The 22,798-nt window shown below is 36.9% G+C and overlaps 1 protein-coding gene across 6 annotated transcripts in view; it reads right to left on the bottom strand.

Annotated features, from left to right (window-relative positions):
• The window catches only part of USP40 (ubiquitin specific peptidase 40), a 103,346-nt gene that overhangs the window by 63,535 nt on the left and 17,013 nt on the right, over nucleotides 1-22,798 (bottom strand). For 5 of the 6 annotated variants that reach the window (XM_037741744.1, XM_017537686.2, XM_017537689.2 and 2 more), the window contains 7 exons: nucleotides 22,582-22,728; nucleotides 19,237-19,380; nucleotides 17,716-17,844; nucleotides 10,905-11,000; nucleotides 9,008-9,115; nucleotides 4,278-4,578; nucleotides 396-477 (listed from right to left, as the gene is read on the bottom strand). In XM_037741744.1, the coding sequence (XP_037597672.1) occupies nucleotides 396-477; nucleotides 4,278-4,578; nucleotides 9,008-9,115; nucleotides 10,905-11,000; nucleotides 17,716-17,844; nucleotides 19,237-19,380; nucleotides 22,582-22,728 (1,007 nt within the window). The remainder of the gene's footprint in view (nucleotides 1-395; nucleotides 478-4,277; nucleotides 4,579-9,007; nucleotides 9,116-10,904; nucleotides 11,001-17,715; nucleotides 17,845-19,236; nucleotides 19,381-22,581; nucleotides 22,729-22,798) is intronic. The other variant, XM_017537687.2, reaches the window with a different exon arrangement.

Raw genomic sequence — 22,798 nt, forward strand, 5'->3', positions numbered from 1 at the left:
TCTCACTACATGCCAGTTTGCTACAACTACTTACCTATGAGGGGTGATTTTAATGGCAGGCTCTCTTTGGACCCAAGGAAATAATCTGGCCAGGTTAGGATACAATTCATTTAGCCCAACCATGTGCTCACTGATTTCTCTACTCTTCTTAGGCTTTAATCACTACTTAGCAATGGCCATTTTATGTCATCATTTAATTCACTCTCACAGATAAGAATCATTTTAAAGTAAAAGCTACCCTCACTATAAAAATTCAGCAGCAAAGCAGACGCTGGCATTAATTAGTTGAACATTTTTTTAAAAAAATTAATTTTCATTATTTAATGCCTGAGCCCTAAATCAGATCATTATGCTCTGGAAATACTATTCAAACTCTAAAAGTAATTTAAAATTACCTTTTTGTTTGCAGTTCAATGTTAGCTGCATCCATTTCATTCAGTAAATGACATGGAACCCCATATCTTGGATTAGCTCGAGCTGTGAACAAAATTTTTCATGAACTTGTGTTGGCTAAATGAAATCTGGTTGCTGGAAGAGGTAGCATGAAGATTAGAAAGGACTGTCCTAGGAGCTAAGAAAGCTGCTATTAATTAGCTGTGTGAATACAAATTTTCTCAGGATCTCAGTTTTCCCAACTGAAAAATGAAAAAGTAAAAACAAATGAAATATAAACAGTTCTTCAAGACAAGCTAGAAGAATTCCATTTTTTCAACTCTTTTAAGTATATTTTTTAAAAAGAACACCCAGATTTTTATCTTTTTTTTTTTTTTTGAGGCAGAGTCTTGCTTTGTCACCCAGGCTGGAGTGAAGTGGCGCAATCTTGGCTCACTGCAACCTCTGCCTCCCAGGTTCAAGTAATTCTCATGTCTCAGCCTCCGAGTAGCTGGGATTACAGGTGCGTGCCACCAAGCCTGCCTAATTTTTGTATTTTAACTAGAGATGGGGTTTCACCATGTTGCCCAGGCTGGTTTTGAACTCCTGGTGTCAAGTGATCTGCCCACCTCAGCCTCCCAAAGTGCTGAGATTACAGGTGTGAGGCACCAAGCCTGGTCTCAGATTTTCATCTTGAATACAAATATATAATAACTGACTACTGCATAAATTCTGGGATTTTTTTAGGTGTAAAAAAAATAGATACTGCTTGTAATTTCACTCCCAAGACACACACATATGCACACACACATATGCGTACACACACAGATATTTTAAAAACTAGGATCATATTCAACAAATCTGTTTTCATTTCATGCACTGTATTTTTCCAGTCTTAAACGACTGCATAGTAGTCCATTCTATAAGTAGCATAATTAACCTAACCAATCTTTTTCTGTTATACATTAAGGTGATTTCCATAATTTACCATTAGTCATTATTTTAAAATAGTAGGAACAATAAACATCTTTGAGCATAAATAGTCATATATAGCTCTGATTACTTCAAGACAAACTTGTGAAAGTAGAATTACTGGTTTAAAGGGAATGACAGTTTCAAGGCTCTTAAATACACAAACTGATCGTATTACATACTACCAGCTGTGGAGGAAATGTAAACTGTTGAGACCCAGAGTCACAGAAACAGTATCTGACTTGGTGGGGCATCTCACTAAAGTTCATCTCATTGGCATTCCTTTTTTTTTTTTGATTACAGGTTAAATTGAAAATTTTTAGAAAAATAGGAACCTTTGTTTTGTAAACTGCTTATTTATATCCTCTCCCCAATTTACTAACGAGCACAATGAAATATATGTAAGCACAATCTACAGAGAGGGGAAATTAATTTGTCATATATTTTACTGTTTTCCACTAAGTTGTCGTTTGCCTTTTAATTCTGTTTAAGGGTTATATAATATCAGTTTTCTCTAGTTTTTTTTTTCTTTGCTTTTATGTTTAGAAAGGTTTTCTTTACCTTAAGATCAAATATTTATATTTTACACATTTTATGATTCCTTTTTTACATACATATTAAAGGAACTATAATTTCATTTAAGTGATTTGTATAATAAAGAAAAATGCCTTAGTTATTTCCCTAGCAACTAACCAACTTCCCGGTTGTATTTATTGAGTAATTCATACTCCCTTCCTTCCCCAAAATATTTAAAGAGCTACCTTACCATGGATTAAAATACAAATATGCTTAGATCAATTCCTGGGTTTGCCGCTCTTTTTCAATGATCTATCTTTTTGCATCATCTCTACCCTGTCTTCATTGCTATAACTTTACAAATATGTTTTTACTGATACAACAAATTCTCCCTCAGTCATCTCTTCTTCAATTTTTATTACTTTATTTCTCCAGGTGAATTTTAGAATCATTTCGTAAAATTTTTTCCCTTAATTCCCAAAAAAGTACATGGAGATTTTGGTTGGATCTTTGTTCAATTCCTAAGCTAACCAGAAAATGGGCATTGAGTACACATCCCAATTATGTACACACTAAAATTCAATTCTGTAAAAAATATTAATACTCCATTTGAAGATATTCTTTTTCTGACAATATATTTCTATAACTGTGAATTCTGATACACAGTTATTTGTACCAGAACCATTCCCATATCTTTTTTCCTCCCAGAAAAATACAAAGCCTTTTAGATTAACAGCATAGTTATGTAACTGTTTCAGATACAGAAAGTTAATTTCCTTTGATTTACATGCAAATTAGTAACTGCTTTATTCTTATTCTTTATAAAAATGATGGCTATTTTCATTCTCTAAAAACAATATCCTCATCTCTAAAAATAGATATGCCTCAATCTATAAAGCTTTTCTCATCAGAGTTTTTAACTTTTGAGCAGACTTTGAGAAGTGATCAAAAAATCTTACTAGGCCTCATGCCTATAATCCCAGTGAGGCAAGAGAACAGGGTCTGGAGACAGGGAACCTAAGGCTGTTTCACACAGACTTCCTAGAAATAAATTGAAAGGAAAACCCTAACTTTCAGGGCCTAAGTAACAAAAGGACCAGAGGCTACTCCGTTTGACCTTTTCTGTGCACAGATATAGTAAACTGGCTGTCTGCAACAGATCAGACTGTGGGTGGAGTCTTCGTTTGCAACTTTGTAACTTCACTCCAGCCACTGAATGAGTGTTGCTTATATCCAAGCAGACTGATTGGTGACCATGTCCTAGTTTAACCTCACCCTAGCCTCTGACAGGTTGCTTTTTGCAACCAATCAGATGTTTACACACGCAAGTGACCTTTGTAACGTCACATCAGCCTCTGGTTGGCTGCTTTCTGCAACCAATCAGACTGACTGCAGGCTACCACTTCATTTACATGAGGTGAGCATGATGTGGCCAAGGGAAAACTTCTAGGAGGTATCTGGACCCAAGAAGGTTGTTTATATGAGCCCTTGAGCTGCTGCTTTGCCATTCCCACACTGGAGTGTACTTTTGTTTTTAATAAATCCCTGCTTTCATTCTGTTGTTGCTTCATTCTTTGCGTTCCTGGGCGTTTTGTCCAATTCTTTGTTCAAAATGCCAAGAACCTGGACAACTTGCAATCACAACCCTCTACTGGTGACGCCAGCGCTTTGGGAGGTTGAGGTCTGAGGATCACTTGAGCCCAGGAGTTTGAGACCAACCTGGGTTTAGTGACCCTGAGTCTAAAAAAATCAGCCAGGCCTGGCAGCATGTGCTTGTAGGCCTAGCTACTTGTAAGGGAAGATAGTAAGGGAAGAGAATCACTTGAGCTCAGGAATTCGAGGCTGCAGTGAATGATCGTGCCACTGCACTCCAGCCTGGAAGACAGAGAGAGGCTGCATTTCTAAAAATAAATAAATAAACAAAAAGTGTTACTGAAAAACAGGAAAATAAAGGAGAAGATATGAAAAGATATAAATAAAGGATAAATAATATAAAGAAGAAGATATAAAAAAGATCAGGAAAATAAAGGAGAAGATATAAAATAAGACCAGGGCCACTTAAAATTCAAAGGCAACATATGGTTGAATGACAGAGCCAAGTCTGAGCACATGGCAATCGCATTCAAGTTTGCCAACACAAGAAGGTGGTTTTATGCTATCCAAGGAAATCCAATTTTGAAAATGTAATGATGATCTTACACTACTATAGGGTAGAAAAGAGAAGTACATTATCTTTCTAAAATAACAAATTGTTAGATTTTATTTGGCATAATATAGCTCTTATTGTTAGCTTTAAAATATTTTTAAATGTTCCAAGAGTAAAAGTTCTTTTGAAAGAATAAAAACTCAAACAGCATTCCATGTTTCTCTTCAAAAGCCATTAACTAAAACAAATAGAAACATTTTTCTTTCCATACCTTCCGGGGGTCTCTGCAACTGGGATTTCCGATAAAACAACATGTAGGCACTTTCTTTACCCTGAAATTGCTGTTCAATATCCTTTTCCCTGATTGGATGGACTTTAGAATCATTTATATCAAACCAGTGGGGACAGGAGATGCTATTGTTTAAACCTGAGGATTCTGAAGGAAGCGTCTTGAAAATTTGCTGGTCATTACTTTGGAAATCAGTCTTAGCTTGGAGAGAACCATTCTTCAAGAGACGAACTGTACTTTCATCTGAACTGAGTAGAAATATCTGAGAATGGAGCTGTAAGAACTACACAGACAAATAAACAAAAACCACAAATGCTAGGTTAATTATTCAAACAAAAATTAGACATGATTTTAAAAATGTTTTCTTCCCTTCTGTGATTAGATCTTTTAACTTCATCTTTATTTCTGGCCTTGCCAGCTAGCGGGGGGACATCCATCTAGGTCTAATAAAACATTTAGTAAAACCACAGTGTTCTCTCTGTTAAACAGTCTGATAGTTACATCAAGGGAGGAGGTCACTACGCTACAATCTAAAAAGCATTTTAATTATACCTCACTAGCGCTGTTTAAGAGTATTTAACTGGAACAGATTAGGTAGAACACTTCTGAAATATTTAAAAGCAATCTAAACAAGGTACAAAACAAAGGCAATCACACAGTGCACCACCATAAAAGATAATATGAAAATCCAGACAGACTGTTGGGATAAGGTAATAATCATCAACCTAAATTATCTTTTAACATGAGCTAAAGTGAGTGTTGTCTGTTCTAAAAAATGGCAGACAAACTCAGAAAATCAAAGCATAGAAAGGGTTAAGTCACAATCCAAAAGTTCTTGCTCAAGGATTAGGAAGAAAAAAATCCCTTTTTCTATTGCCTATCTCTACCTCCCCATCCCTTGTCCTCTATCCTCTCACTCTCTAACCTCTGTGTGGCCTCGCATCTCTTTCTCTTCTCTCAGCCTAATTCACCTTATACAGAAAATTACCTGGGAGTTAAATTCAACACTTGCGTGCTTCATCAATCACCCTGGAAAGATGATTGGTTCATTTTTCTCTTGGAAAGTAATCTGTGGTAATGTCAACTCTCTAATCAAAAGTATTATTTTATCAACAAATAGAACAGCGTAGGGCATAACCCAAAGACAGCACTGCTAACATTGTGTATGAAAACAGGGTAAAATAGTGTGGTAGCTAATTTGTTTAAGGTACAAAAAAGTATTAACAACTTGAAAGCTTTGAATAATGAACTTTCTTTTCATTTTTTCGTTCTTTGGATTTTTAAGTAATGAACTTTCCATATAGCCAAGTTTTTCTTTGTTTGATAGTTGAGAATTAACTCCTTAAGCCTCAAACATCAGTGCAGTCTAGTCCCAGTAATGACAAATTTTCTTAGACTAATCTTCCTGATAAAAACGGTAAACTCTGGGCAAAACAAGGAAAACAACTGTTGGGAAAGGAACCAAAAGTAGGCATAAAGTGGAAAAGACCTAATATTTCAAACAATGGAAATAAACCAGGCGAGTTCTGGATTCACCTACCACTAACCAGTTTGTAGTCGTGCACGGTGGAACAGACTTCAAGAAAAGGCAAGAGTCTCACTGGACTGAGGGGACAGAATCTGAGAATACCAGAAAGGGGAGATCCCATAAAGGAAGCCCAAATCTGTATCAAATCCACCTAAATCCTTGGCTAACTCCTAAATGGTAGAATGGACAGCTCAAAGAACCCAGCAGAGAGTATCAGTTAGGAGGTTAGACATCAGTGGAGCTGCCTGCTGCCAAGAAGAAAGAACATGGAGTTGAAGTCCTGCCAAATTAGAAAGGGACAGCAAACTTTTTCTTAAAGAGCCAGATGGTAAATATTTTAGAAGCAAAACTGAGAACATTACTTAGTACTCACTTCACCTTTTAAAAAGTAACCATTTAAAAATGTAAATCATGTTCTTAGCTCAAGACTCTAAGAATAGGGAGCAGGCCACATTTTGCCCACAGGCTATGGTTAGCTGAGCCCTACTGCAGGAAGAAGGATCATGACCTAGGGTTAAGCTATTCCCTAAAACTAAAGGCAAAATTGTAACAGACTATCAAAGCCCAAAATCTAACTTCCATAGAATCTAAAAGATGCAAAGGTAATTTGAGGGCTTGTTAGAATGCAATGCAAAGCTCTTCAGAGAAAAATAACAATTCAGACTTTCCAAGACATCTGCCATATGAGATTATATGGAGCAGGGGCAAGGCATGGGGAGATGATGGTCAAAGGTTATGAAGCCCCAGTTCAATGGTAGGAATAAGTTGCTTTCCTTTAAAAAGCTATTGCACAGTGTGGTGAATACAGAAAATAATAATATACTGTATACTTCAAAATTGCTGATAGTAAATTTCACCACAAAAAAGTATTTGAGATGATGGATATGGTCATTAGCTTGATTTAATTATTCTATCCTGAATTTATAAATTAAAACATCAATCTGTACCCCTATAAATATATAGAACTAAAATCTATCAATTTGCAATTAAAAAATAAAAACTTATATTAAAAAGATTACATGGGCCAGGCGCGGTGGCTTACACCTGTAATCCCAACACTTTGGGAGGCCGAGGCAGGTGGATCACGAGGTCAGGAGTTCAAGACCAGCCTGGTCAACATGGTGAAACCCGTCTCTACTAAAAATACAAAAATTAGCTGGTGGTAGCATGTGCCTGTAATCCCAGCTACTCGGGAGATGAAGCAGGAGAATTGCTTGAACCAGGACCCAAGAGGTGGAGCGTGCAGGGAGCCGAGATCACCCTACTGCACTCCAGCCTGGGCTACAGAGTGATACTCTGTCTCAAAAAAAAAGATTTTATGACATGCAAAGAAACAGGACAACATTATTCATAATCAAGAGACGGAATGGTCAATTCAAAAGAGTCAACAGAATCAAATTCAGAATTAATCTAGTTTTTATAATAGCAAACAGCTATTATAAAGTGGAAAGAATACAGCTAAAAAGTATATCTGAAACATATAGCTCATTGGTTGATCTTGTGTTTTTGTTTTGTTTTGTTTTGTTTTTGAGACAGACTCTCACTCTGTCTCCCAGGGTGGAGTGCAGTGGTGCGGTCTTGGCTCACTGCAACTTCTGCCTCCCGGGTTCAAGTGATTCTCCTGCCTCCGCCTCCCGGCTAGCTGGGACTACAGGAGCACATCACCATGCCCATCTAATTTCTGTATTTTTAGTAGAGACAGGGTTTCACCATTTTGGGCAGGATGGTCTTGATCTCTTGATCTCATGATCTGCCCACCTCAGCCTTCCAAAGTGCTGGGATTATGGATGTGAGCCACTGCACCTGGTTCACTGGTTGATCTTAAAATAATAGTGTCTCAATGGAAGAAAAAAATAGCAAAGCTGAGGACAGATCAATGGAAATTGTCCAAATTGAAGTAGGGAAAGAAAAAAATGAAAGAACAAAATACCAGTCTGGCCAACATGGCAAAAACCTCAACTCGACAAAAAAAACACAAAAAATTAGCTGGGTATGCTGACACATGCCAGTACTCTCAGCTACTTGGGAGGCTGAGGATGCAGGATTGCTTGAGTCTGGAAGGCAGAGGTTGCAGTGAGCTGAGATCGTGCCACTGCACTTCAGCCTGGGCAACAGAGTGAGACTCTGTCTCAAAACAAAACAAATACCCCCAGAACATCCAAGACCTGAGAGGAAATGTCAAATGGTCAAATATAATCAGTTGGTCCTCAGTATAATAGTGAAAAATAATAAAAACTTAAAAATACAGTACAACTATTTATATAGCATTTATATTGTATTAGGTTTTTTTTTTCTTTTAGAGTTGCCCAGTCTGCAGTGCAGTGTATGATCATAACTCACTGCAGTCTCCGCCTCTTGGGCTTAAGCAGTGAGCTGAGATCATGCCACTGCACTCAAGGCTGGGCAACAAAGCGGATGTATAAAATAATAATAATGATAAAATAAACTTGATAATCTCCAAGCAAGACTGATGAAAAAAGGTGAGAAAATAAAAATTATTAATATCAGAAATGAAAACATAACTTCAGGTTCTACAGACACTAAAAGGATAATGAGGTATTTTGAACAGGTTTATGCCAATACATTTGACACCATAGATAAAAAGACAAATTCCTTAAAAGCTACAATTTTTCAAAATAATGTAAGAAGTAGCAGAAAATCTAATATTTTGTGGTCCAATTAAAAGATGCACTTAAACACTTACTGAAGTAAATGTTCTGCTCCTTCAGGAAATAGCTCCAATATGGTTACAACACTAAAGTACTGCTTTGTCTGTTTGTTTTCACTCAAGTCATTACCTCTTATTCCTGGCAGTTTCAGTTTTTAAATCTAATCTTACGGCCTAGGAAACCAGGTAATCGAGTTTACTAGAATTTTGTGTAAAAAATCAAGTGAAATCTGAGTGAATACCTAAAGACATTCATATAAGTAAAATGATAAGCTTTAGGGTATGAACTTTGACATTTTTAATGAGTCACTCCCTAGTATTTTTGCTTCTTGTTTCACGTAAATAACTCAGTAAGTAATACTTAATAAGTAACTTAGTTGAATTCTAGCCATTATACAAATACAGTGATTTTATTTTCACCTATTTTAAATATCCTTCTGAAAAGGAATTCACGTTGCTGGGATCATAGTAAAATTTTTTGGGACTAGGACTTCTCAAATCAATGCCATGTATTACCTTTCGTAGTGGTCCATGCTGTTTTCTGTACTTCTTGTTCCAAGATATTCCTATCTTTTTCAGGAGTTTCTGGCCCAGCTGATCAACAGGAATTAGATTATTCTCCTCCTTATGAAAGAAACACAGTCACTTAAGAAAATCTGATGAGAAATAATTGCATACTTACAAATTCAAAGAGACCAACAGGATTATACCTAATTAAACATGCCTAGAACAGCAAACATGTAAGTGGATTCAATGGTAATTATTTTATTATGAAAAGTTTTTAAAAAACTGGATTAAGCCTCAGTTTAGAAAACTTGGATTTTTGCCATTTTCCATGTGCCACAGTTTAACCATTTTAAGAGCAATGTCAAAAGTAGCCTGAGTTTTGGTAACTTCCCAACATTAAAAAGAAGTTTCCCATTTAAATGCGTAAATTGCTGATATTATTTAGAAGAAATACGTAAGTGCAAAAACAAAGATGATTAATGTCCTCTCTAAATGTTTTGAAGTATAAACAAGTTCTAAAAGGGAGTGAGATGTAGCTGTGACAGGCTGAATTGTATCTCCCCAAAATTCATATGTTGAATTCTTAACGTACAATATTTCAGAATGTGACTACATTTGAAGATAAGACCTTTAAAGAGATGATTAAGATAAAATGAGGCTGTTTTCCATTTTAGAATATGGCCCTAAGTAAATCTGACTAGCATTATCATAAGAAGAAGTTTGGACAAAGTGACATCAGGGAAGCACGCACACAGAAGAAAGACCATGTGAGGACACAGGGAGAAGATGGCCATCCTCAAGCCAAGGAGAGAGGCCTCATAAGAAACCAAACCTGCCAACACCTTGGTCTTGGACTTCCAGCCTTCAAAACTGTCAGAAAATACATTTCTATCATCTAAGCCATGTGGTCTGTGGCATCTGTCATGGCAGCCCTTGCAAATTAATACAGTAGTCATAGATCTATATAATTAAAGTACTCAGCCCAGGCCCCCAGTAGGGGACCCCACTAGGAGACCTGGGTTGAGTATTTATTTTTTATTTTTATTTTTTTTGAGACAGAATCTCACTCTGTCACCCAGGCTGGAGTGCAGTGGTATGATCTTGACTCACTGCAACCTTCACCTCCTGGGTTCAAGTAATTCTCTGTTTCAGCCTCCCAAGTAGCTGAGATTACAGGTGCCCGCTACCACATCTGGCTAATTTTTGTATTTTTAGTACAGACGGGGTTTCACCATCTTGGCCAGGCTGGTCTTGAACTCCTGACCTCATGATCTACCTTCCCTGGCTTCCCAAAGTGCTGGGATTACAGGCGTGAGCCACCACACCCGGCCAACAAATCATTTATTAAAGATGAATGAATAAATGAAAGAAGACCTCACATCTTTAAAACACATATTAAACAAACTTTAAAAGTCATATACTTGAGGTATTATCAGTGAATGCTAGGAATGAAAAAGGGGATATAATTAAGTCACAGAGACATTAAGAGGATATGAAAATGCAATAAATTGCAAAACAGCATTTAGTAAAGTTCAATTTGGTTTAAAATGATAATAATAAAAAATCATAACCCAATTCCAATATATGTATATAAACATAAAGAAAACAGAATACAAAGAATATATCAAAGTGTTCACAATAACTGTCAGTATCTGGCCAATTTATACTTTTCATTTTTTTAATATATTTTGTTTTTTTCCTTGAATTTTCTACCATGAATATGTGTTTCATTCACAACCAGAAAATCCCCCAAAAATTGTTAAAATTATAGATACACAGAATGTCCTTAAGGAAAAAGACTATGAATGGTAATATTATCAGACCTACCAACTAAACCACATATATTCTTACATATATATACAAACATGCACACATACATACAAACACATACACACACATACTACACCTGTAATAAGATTGCTTTTAGAATCATCAGTGGATGATCAATCTCTTCTTCATTCTGGGAATCTTTCAGATTCACATCTGGCTTATTTTTTTCCTCCTAGGAAGGAAAACAATATGAGTTTCTATCACTAACCCCTTAAAAAGTAACAAAGTAGGAATGTTGGCCAGGCACAGTAGCTCACACCTATAATATCAGCAATTTGGGAGGCAGAGGCAGAGGCAGAGGCAGAGGAATTACTTGAGCACAGGAGGTCGAGGCTGCAATGAGCCGTGATCCTACCACTGCAATCCAGCCAGGGTGACAGAGCAAGACCTTGTCACAAAAAAAAAAAAAAAAAAAAAGAAAGAAGTTTCAAGATGGTGAGTTGAATGGTGGTGAAAACATCACAATAATCTGCATATGCTTGGAATCAGGCAGACCTGGCTTTTTCCAGCTCCTGGTTGAGCAATCCTGGACAATTAACTTCATCTCTCTGGCATTAATTGTAAAAGAATATGAAATAAGTAAAGCTTCTAGCACAATACACGCAGTGGGGTCCAACATTTTCCAGCTTAGCACTACTTTAGCTACATTTTACATAATTTGATATGTTTGGTTTTCATAAAATTCAGTTCAAAGTGGCCGGGCGGTGGCTCATGCCTGTAATCCCAGCACTTTGGGAGGCCAAGGCAAGTGGATCACCTGGGGTCAGGAGTTCGAGACCAGCTTGGCCAACATGGTGAAACCCCGTCTCTACTTTTTATATTTTTGTAGTTTTATATAAAAATGAGCTGGGCATGGTGGCATGCACCTGTAATACCAGCTACTCGGTAGGCTGCAGCAAGAGAATCGCCTGAACCCAGGAGGAGGAGCTTGCAGTGAGCTGAGATAGCATCACTGCACTCCAGCCTGGGTGACAAGAGTGAAACTGTCTCAAAAAAAAAAAAAAATGCAGTTCAAAGTATTTTCTGGCCTTTGTCCTATACGGTCTCATTCACTTGTGTTGACCTAAGGAAACTCTACTCATCTTTGCAGGCCAGGCTCAGCTTAAACACTCCTTTCTATTTCCTAATCATCCAAATTTTCACTTCATTTTATGAAGGTAATAGGGAATATGTCAGAATTTCCTGAGTAAGCTATTTTCATTGCCTTTTTTTCCCCATACATGTCATCTTGCAAAAGTATTTTAAATTGACTTGAAACCAGAAATACAGATAGTTCTAAATAACACAAGCCAAAAATAAATAACCAATAAGTAATGGAAAAATATGGCAGGCCAGATACAATCATCCTGCTACAAAATTACTAAAAAAACTAGATAAAGGAAAATCAAAACAAATAAAAACATTTTAAACACACAATGAGCTAGCAAGAACATCAGGAAAATCTTCTGAGGTCAAAAAGTAAAATGGGAATGCGGGGAAGAAATCCAGAGATGAGGCCTCCAGCTCTCCAACTGCTATGGCCAGAGTAGTTACGTTCCCCCAAAATTCATATGTTGAAACCTAATTGCCAATGCAATAGTATTAAGAGGTGGGGCTTTCAGGAGATAATTAGGTCACAAAAAGATGAGTCCTCATGAATGGGATTTTTTTAATTAAAAAGGCCTGAAGGAGTTTGTCCTTTCTGCCACGTGAGGACACAGCAAGAAAGTGTCATCTATGAAGCAGAACAAGTCCTCATAGACACAAAATCTGCTGGTTCCTTAATCTTGACTTCCTAGCCTCTGGAACTGTAAGCAATAAATTTCTGGTATTTATAAATTACCCCATCTAAGTGTTGCGTTAGAGCAGCCCGAACCTGAACGGACTAAGACACCGATCTTGCTGACACTGAACTTCCATTTTGGTGCCCACACAGGACAGAGTTTGGGAGAAAAAGCCTAGCCCTACCCAAAGGAAGGAGTCAAGTGACTGGTGTTTCAAACAACAATCAATTCTGCAATTCTCTGACATCAACTAGGTGTCACACACTTCCATTCAATTGTGACACTATCTGGTGACAGCACAGACTCCGAAAGTTGAGGACTCAGTCCCATAAGACTGTCCCCTACTTCAAACACCTACCACATAATAGGGCCCCTAGGGTACTCACACTTCTGTCTGGCCGATTACAAATTCTAGGGTTCCCATCACCCCTAACTGAGGTTCATAATTTTCTGGAACAACAGTAAGAACTCAGGAACTTATATTACACCTTATTTAAAGGATATACATGAACAGCCAGATGGAGACAGACATAGGGCAAGGTCCAGAAGGCCCACGGTTCAGGAGGCTCTTTCCGTGGAGTCACATGGCCATCCTCCCAGCATGAAAATGTGTTCACCAACCCAGAAATGCCCCAAACCTCATTTTTCAAGAGGTTTCACTGAAGTTTCATTACAGAGGCATGATCGATTAAACAAGTCACTAGTCATTGGTGATGAACTCAATTTCCTGTCTCTCTCCCCTCCCCAAGGTCAGGGAGGCAGGGCTGAAAGTTTCAATGGGACTGGCTACTCTGGCAACCAGCCTCCATCCTGAGGTATCTAACACTGACTTCATTAGCATTAACTCAGTATGGTGGAAAGCAGCTTGTTATGAATAACAAAAAACACTCCCATCACTTAGGAAATTCCAAGGAGCTCTGTGTTAGGAACTGGAACTGGAGAGGATGACCAAATATATACTTTTTAATATATCACAATGATAAAATCCAGCAAAAAGCTGGAATGCCTAAATGGCTATACCTTCAGTATAAGCATGACCCAGAAAAAAATCCACTTTACAATAAAGGACAATGAGGAACTGGCTTGCATTGACCTTGCTACTGGATGAAAGGGGAAAAATGTCCTCTAATAATCACAAGTAGGTCCTCATGTGCGTTTTGAGGCCCAAATTCATACTAGCTGTATGGCTCTAAAACTATAAAGTTGATTTTAATGTTGTTAAGGGCTGGTAGTGATCCCAGGCGTGTGTACAGACAAACATATATTTTTCTTGGAAGAAGACACTTTTAACTCAGGCCTCAAATTAGTCCCGTAAATCAAGTTCTTAAAAAGCAAACATGCAAAGCAAGAAGCCTACAGTCCAAAATAACAAAATCACAAGGAAATAGAATCAGCAACATCAGAAGATATCCACGTCAGACATACACAGATGCTGCAATTATCAGACAGAAAATAATAAAATATGTTTAAGTTGCTTAAAGAAATTTATAACAATGGAATAAGAGATTTAAAAATGACAGGAGGGGAGAGGCAAACCGTGGTGCTTGAGCACCACGGTTTCTTTAAGTTGCTTAAAGAAATTTATAACAATGGAATAAGAGATTTAAAAATGACAGGAGGGGAGAGGCAAACCATGGTGCTTGAGCCTATGATCCCAACATGTGACAAGCTGATGCAGGTAACATATAGGCTGGGCCCTGTCCTCCTCCACTCTGCCAGTGTCTGACCCTGCCCATGTGGGGACAGGCTGGTCCAGTCATAGAGCTGCCAACTGGGTGCTCTTCTTTGCCCCATATCCTCAAAGGTGCAAGATAATGTTGTTCCAAATGATGCCAACCATCTGTGAAGCAAAAATCCCCCCAGGAAGTTGGAGGCATGGATCAGGCTCCTCTTTATAGCCAGATTTACATTCGCTTTTTGCAGTTAGTGGCCTCCATGCTAGAAGAAAGGGATCATCTTCTAGGTGCACTAAGAGTGACTAAAATGTTGGCTTTAATCCAGGGAAAATTACACGAGGTTGGTCCTGAAAATTACTCCTTACAGGCAGTACCTACTAAAGAATTCCATGTATGCAGGGGAACAGCTCCTTGAAAGGGAAGAAGTAATTGCTGAACTATAAGCAGAAAGAACACTACCTGGCTATGATTGGACTATTTGGGATCCTTTGTCTGTGGACACAGGGGATCTGCCAGGATAATGGTAGTAAAATGACATGTACAGTGTCCACCAAATATATCTACTGCAGGTGAAATTCTTAAAGCACACAATCATTATCTGAACACCATAAAGCTCTGGATGGAAAGCTAGTGATTCTTAAAGAACAGAACAATAAGAAAAAAATTAACAAATGGGATGCTTGATAGCCATTGACAAGAAAACATAGCAAGCACAATTTTCTATTGTTCTCTAAGCGCTGTGGAAGAGCTTGCTAAGGTGTAAGAGCTTCAAAAATGGACAAGCAGTGCAAAGATTGAAGCCAAATGAAGGAATGCCTGCCTGCCCCTTGAGTCATGTCACAGAACTGAGAAGAGATCCTGATGCTGCTAGAAAGCAGCTCATCAATTCTAAAGAAATGAGCACAAAACTGCAAAAGGGATGTCCAGGAAACTACAACCCAAAACAAAGTCAGGGAAGAGAGAATCACTACTCTCAAAACATGCTGCCTCACCAGAGTGTGAAGCCACCTTTGTGCATGACCTCAATGATAATCTTGAAGATGAAATTGCCAGCAGCTATTTTATGCATCAAAAAACTGAGGATAAATATTGCCAGCCAAAAAATACCTCAAAGTTTTAAACTGCCTGAGCAAAAACTGCAGCAGGCATCAAGGAATGCAGGGCACACTCCCTGAGGTAGGACTGGGACTGGCACAGAGGCTGGGTGCACTTCCTAAGATTGAAGAGAGACACGGCAATACTGAAGAAAGTCACAACAGGTGCAGGAAAAATTAGAAGAAAAGAGCCACGGACTGCAATGGGAATGGGCAAGGCAAAAAAAAAAAAAGGAACACCACAATAAACATTTATCGGACCTGGTGACCAGCTTCTATCAGAATCTAAAGAAAGGCTTCATCTTAAAGAGAGACCAAAATAAAGCCTGTTTGAAAAGATGGGAGGAGTTTAAGGGGGAGTGAGAAGGCTACTTTCTTAAGGATTCTCTACAACAGGAAACTAAAAATACAAGAAGGTAGTTAGAGGGAAGGTATAACTACACGATAAGGATCGGCTCACGGGAAGGTGCCCAACAAGCTGGTTATCTTGGCAAATGCGGCACAAGCATTTGAGAGTGATACTTGTACAGCTTTCCCAAGCCAGAATGGGAGTTCCAGTCATTGGAGTAAGCAAAAGAAATGGAAGGCAAAGAATTGGGACAGGTGAAACAAAACTGTCCTTTTCCGTAAATGCCTTCAACACGAGTGTTTAGCAAGATTTTTGGTTGTTAGTATATAAATTGTTTTTTATATATTTTAGTATATAAAATCAATATACTAAAGAAAACTGTATTTCAATACACCAGCCACAAACACTCCAGAAAACACAAAATTTCGGCATAGACCATCTCCCTGGTAAACATGTTCCTGGTAGAACACAGTTTGACTTTTTTCATATCCAAACAATACATTCCAAATACAACTGATAAAACATCAGAAATACGGATGAATGTTTTGAAAAGCAGGCCAAGTGTCAACAAAGAAACTGCATCTTGGATACTGCCGGCATCATGAGATGCCATATTACAACTAAATGTGGAGCAAGTATTCATTAACTTTCTGATAATAGGAAGCTATGCTTAAGCATTTCACGTCCTAACATGACAGTCTGTGACTTACCTATAGATATTTTACTGTGTTTGGGGTTGATGTGTAATAGATTATAATTTCCCAGGAACTAGGCACTGGTTAGCACTTTCCCTCAGAAAGTCTGCAAACTCTCTTTTTGAGAAATATTATAAAACTTTTTAATAGGACATTAAAGGGACTTTAGAAAGTGAAAAGGTGTATCTTGTTCACATATGAAGACTCGAAATCCCATTGTGTGTGTGTGTGTGTGTGTGTGTGTGTGTGTGTATACATATAGGTGGTCTGCATCTGTGAGAATACTGACACGGTGATGCTAGAAATGTACACAGAAGCATAAAAACAAAGACAGGTCCCACACTCCTGAAGAATAACGGCAGGTAGGGAGACTTGTCCTACCAGAGATCATGACTTATTATAAAGCTATGGAAATTGACAATGTGGTATTTGCCCAGACCTAGAAAAAAATGAACAATGGAATAGAGAGCTGAAAAATAGACTCACACAAAAATGAACAGCACACATAACAGAAATGGAATAGTAGATTGGTAGAGAAAAACTGATTACTCAATACATAGAAATGGGTAATTTTTCAAGTGGAAAAAACACCTCCTTATACCTTTCACAGGAAACCATTCTAGGAAGATCAAAGTTTTAAATGTAATTCAATCAGTGGTGATTGAGCAACGTTTCAAAGAGCAACCACAAAAGACATGACTGCACAGTCATACTATAATAAACAGGACAAAATTCACCCTGATTTTAAATCCTACTGTGAAAGCTATTTACAAGGGATTTATTGTTTTTATCACATTTTCACCTACCATCTGCAGGACACAAAAGCAATATTGTGTATCTAAATCAATGCTCATTTTATTTTTCCGAAAAAAATCAGTAATTGTTCCTGATTTTAATCAATGCTCATGTAAGAGAATATCCTTATTTTTAGAAGATAAACACTGAAGTATTTAGTGGTAAAGGGACCTGTTGTCTTCAACTTAATTTCAAAAGGTTCAGCACTAATAATAATAATGTAAATAACGTGTGTGTGTCTGTGTATGCACAGGCACAAACGTGGCAAAATGTTACCAACCAGAGAATCTAGGTAAAGGGTAGACAGGACACGTTTTTACTATTCTGGTAATTTTTCTGTATATGTGAAATTATTTAGAAATAAAAATTTAAAAATTGTATCTGTATTAACTTTCAGTGCCTGTCAAAGTTCTCTAGAGTGGATATATAATAAATAGTAAAAGATTATCCTCAACAAAATAATAGGAATAGAAAATAAATTGCAAAGATATTTCTAAATTAATTTCTATACATACTTGAAATTGCCAGTTTCCCAAATGATCAACATCTTTAATATATACATGGTAATGGCCTCCGTAGCAGCCACCTTTGTGTATAATAACTGAGAACAGGTCATATATATATTCTAAGTCATCCAATTCACTCTAAAAGAAAAAAGAACATAAAGATTGATATAGCTTTCATAAAATGCTAACATAATCAAAAGAAAAAATAATTTCAACTACTGAAATTAATAAGAAACGTCACTTTATTGTTATTTAAGAGTAAAGATGAATTCAAATAATTGGCTTTAAATTAAAAAATTTTAAATTAATCTAATGCAAACCACATTACACCAATCAAATTCTGCCTCTTAAACATGAACACATGTACCTGAAAAATATGTTAATTTTATGTACTTTGGCTGAGATCACGTAAGCCAGTAAAACAATGAAACATGCTACCCTATCAATAAGTCTGTTGTAGAAATTTTTAGAAAGCGAAACCCATCTTTGTATGATACCTATTTATGCTGCTTTACAGATGCACTCTTCTTTTAAAATGCATCACCCATTTTTTTTATTGATATGTATCTAGTTGAAATTGTCCTATATTCCAACTAGGTTGTCATGTGCCTCAAACTCAAAGCCAGAGCAACTATCACTCCTCCTGACACTATAGTCCTATGTATGGAATAAGAACTTAGCAATTATGACTATCAGCTGGTTTTGTTTAGAGGCAGTTTAGTGGAAGAGGTTCTTTCTTGCTTTAATTCTATGATCAACATTTTCTACAGTTCATATGCTCCATAATCATGAGTGGTCTAACAGATGTACTCCTACACTAGCAATTAAAAACAAAAAAAATAAAAATAAAAAGCTACTTCAGATTAAGAGGTGCTTTAAAAATGTTTATTTAAATTTCTAATGCAGAGGAAAAAAGAAGGCTTTTTACATTTGAGGGATCTTTCCCTATGTCTTAAGGATTACAAATTCTAGGCTAGTGAATTTCCATTTGCCTGTTGACTTTCTAGATGCATAAATTCATTACTACATATAAAATAAACTAAATCCAAATTAACAGTACCAATTAATTTTAAGTTTTCTAAATGCAGCATAACTTCTAATTTTGTTCTTAAAATTTCATTTCAAATATTTTAAAGAAGAGTTTAATGAAAAAAACTGGGAACAAAATCTATACTATGGAAATTCAAAATGAGTCTAAGTAAATCAGTGGTTCTCGACCCAGGGCAATCTTGCCCACCCTGTCCTACCAGGAGACAAGGACATTTGGCTTTGCCTGAAGACAGTTTTGGTTGCCACAGCTGGGGGAAGGGGCGTGAGGATGCTACTGTCATCCAATAGGTAGAGGGCAGGGATGCTGCTAAACACCCTAATGCATGAGACAGTCTCCCACAACAAAAAATAATTTAACTCAAAATGTCAATAGTGCCAAGGTTGAGAAATTCTAGTAATAAACCAACTGAAAATCAGGTCAATAACAGATTCAATTTTGAGAGGGGAAAAGAAAGAACTTAAAAATAAAGTAGTTCAAACCTGTTCACAAAAGGGCTTGAGATTGATCCGGAGAGGGAATGTATAACAGCTAGTTTCCTTGTAGCGTTCACATTTCACAAAATCAAAATTAAATCTTAGTAATGAAACAGTAAGAAAAGGAGGCAGCTTACGTAATTTGGCCAACTGTTAAAAGAGAATTTACAAAGCTTTTTAACAACGGACTTATAGAAAAGGAGACATGCTGTTTCTTAAGGTCTGAAAAAACAACCTATGACACACTTCTAAGAGAAATATTACATAAACGAATTGCCATGGATTCAATATAACTTGATATCAACTCATCTATTTTATGGGTATAAAGGTGGCGCCACTCATTTGTACTTACAACTAATAATTTACCAACCAGTTTTATCTTTAGTGTTTTATCTTGAAATACTATTTGAAGAGTGGTGCCTATTTCCTGCCCAATTTCTGGCCTTTCACCTTCCTCCTTGGTATCTCCACTTTACCTGGCAGATCTAGTTCTTTTTATTCAGTGAAAAACTGGAGCTCTTAACCTGGGACCTAGGAATCTGTTTTAAAGGATCTGAACTCATGAAATGATACAAAAATTGTATGTATATATGTATTTTTCTGGGGAGAAGATTCATAGCTTTCATGAGACTCGCAAAAGCCCTCTAACTTCCCCAATGGCTAAGATCTATTGATTGGGATTAAGCTGCTTTTTAAGAGTGTCAGCTGTGCCCAACCTCTTGGTTATTGGTCTGTGAGAAGAAAAAAAAAATCCTCCCTGATATATAAAATTACCCGAAATCACACATATCTAACATTGCTAAAAATGTATTTAAAACAACAGTTCCACAAATCTAGTGGGTAAAAAAAAAAGTTAAATGGAGGAAAAAAAAAAACCCCAGCAATATAACAACATGGTAATGTGTTTGTTTTGTTTTTTTAAGACAAAGTCTCACTCTGTCACCAGGCTGGAGTGCAGTGGCAGGATCTCAACTCACTGCAACCTCCATTTCCCAAGTTCAAGTGATTCTCCTGCCTCAGCCTCCTAAGTAACTGGGACTACAGGCATGTACCACCACGCCCAGCTAATCTTAAAAATATTTTTAGTAGAGACAGGGTTTCACCATGTTGGCCAGGATGGTCTCAATCTCTTGACTTTGTGATCCACGTGCCTTGGCCTCCCAAAGTGCTGGGATTACAGGTGTGAGCCACCGTGCCCGGCCCACAACATGGTTGATTTTCAAATAAGCTCTAAAAATGCATCTAAAGAAACTCAACTATAATGTGGCTGAGAAAACACTGCTAGGACAAGAAAATCTGCATTTATTTAGCAGCACAGCCAAACCTAAACTTAGACTGCAACCAATCCAATGCAACCAGAATGGAATATAAATTTAAAAGTATCAAGATCAAACAATTTCCACTGAAAAAGAATTAAAGCAATGCTATAAAAAGTATATTTAAAAACTGCATTTGTTTAGCAAAAGTTTCTTATTTTGTTAATGTGAACATGAAGTCTAACCAAAAACTGAATGTGTAAGTATCTTTCTAACACTATTCCACACTCTGAAGTTTATACACCAAAGATGAAATACAAAATAAATAAGCAAATAATAAACCTCTCTCTTTGAGTTTGATGAAAGGGCAAAGACTGGATAGAAATACACATGAAACAGTATAAAATTCAATCTTCCTGTGAAACCTACAGGCATAGGGTTTAAGGTTTTATTATAGTTTCATCTATAATCTCCAGGATACAAATTCAGAACTGTATATTATCTAAATCAATGCTCATTTTATTTGTTGGAAAAACTGACTAATTGTCAGCTATAGGAATAGTGCTATCTCTGTCATAATGAGTGACCGCATAAATGTGTCTCTCATGGTAGCTGTTTAAGACAATGTTCAGTAACCACTAAGTGAACTCAGCTCAAGTTGATGATGATTATGAACAGCTCATCACATCATCTAAAGCAGGGGAATGTCACCACTGCAGAAATAAATAACGACAGCAGCAGGGTTGATGCCATATTGGTCATAGGTACAAGAAGCTGAGAATACAGGCCAGAGAAGGTTAGAGACAGCACATCCAGGTCAGAGGAAATGGTATGAATAATATATACATACATAGAAATAGAACATTTATGAATTATCTATAATAATCATTTTTATAGTAATGTTAATGAATTACTAGTATTTAGCAATTAACTAGCATTGGTAATGCTTTTGGTGGAAATTAACTGTGTGAAAAATACATTAAAGAACAATTCCACAGTGAGAAATCACAGGAAATTGTGAAAAGAAAATGTAAATGAATGGCTGCTCCAAGATAAAGCGGGAAAAGAAAACCCACAAAACGTTTTTCTAAAATCTGTTCTCCAAAAAGAGTTATTCAGGTGTCAGACTCCCTTAGAACAAACAGATATCCTGGACCCAAAGGCATGGTCAGTAAAGCACAGAGAGAGACCTCCCATCAGGACTGAGATAAAACACCAATATGTGGCAGATTTTCAGAAATGCCAAAAGTCCTGATATAATAAATCCTTGCCATTGCAGAAAGGAGCTGGAATGTGCCAAACTTAGGACGCATGAAAATAACGCCAGGGAGGTATTCCACTAAACAGTAGTTGCCTTTCATTTTTCCTCTTATCAAAGTGTCTCTTCTTTCCTGGAACGGAAAATAACTATGAATTATACTACAGGAATAGCCATTGATGTATGAATATGATGAATAAATTTGGGAAATATCAGAATTCTATGTTTATTGGTTTGTTTTACTTTTCTCTTCGCTCTCACATGGCAAAAGAAATCAGTTGCTTTAATCTTGTCTTCCTTTCATCTTATATTTTGCTTGCCTGTGTAGAAAGAAAACCAGAAGTATTCTGCTAAGTTTCTTAGTTAGCAAGTTAAGTACTCCCACCTGGGAGAGGAGTTAAGACTATATTAGATTTGCCAACGTGAGGAAGAACATATATCAAGATTATAAAATAACTGTATATTAAGAAAACGAAAATAGCCATCTATTTTTACAGTAGTAAACAAAGAAAGGAAAGCTCAACAAGCTTCTCAGTGGCAGAAATAAAAATACATACATCTTTTTTCATAACAGTAATTGCAAAAAGCAGGGATACTTATGAAACACTGAGGTACAAATGAACTTTTCCCCAGAGATAAGAAAGTTGAGGTAATTGCTGGGTTGAAAGTGTTAAAAATTCTTTATTGTAAAAAATTAAAATACAGATAATGATATAAATATATTTTCAATACTTAGTGTCAACAGCTTCCAGTACATGCTCCAGACTTTTTCATACAAGCTAACTTGGACTAAGTACGAAGTGGGGAACCTGGGAAGAAGTGGGTCTCTATCTTTACCTTTGCTGCTTTAACCAGCTTGTCACAAGTTCCACAGTGGTACAAGTTGTCACAATCAAAAACTTCCTCTTCTACATACATGTTCCAGAGAGCATCTTCCAAACCAGATACATTTTTGACTGCTACTGTTAGATCTAAGAAGTCTTCCTGAAATAGGCATGAATATAAATATTGAAAAACAATTTCAGAGGTTTACAAACACATCACCAACTCACAC

Source organism: Cebus imitator, unplaced genomic scaffold (assembly GCF_001604975.1).
Source record: "Cebus imitator isolate Cc_AM_T3 unplaced genomic scaffold, Cebus_imitator-1.0 Scaffold106, whole genome shotgun sequence".
Taxonomy (NCBI): domain Eukaryota; kingdom Metazoa; phylum Chordata; class Mammalia; order Primates; family Cebidae; genus Cebus; species Cebus imitator.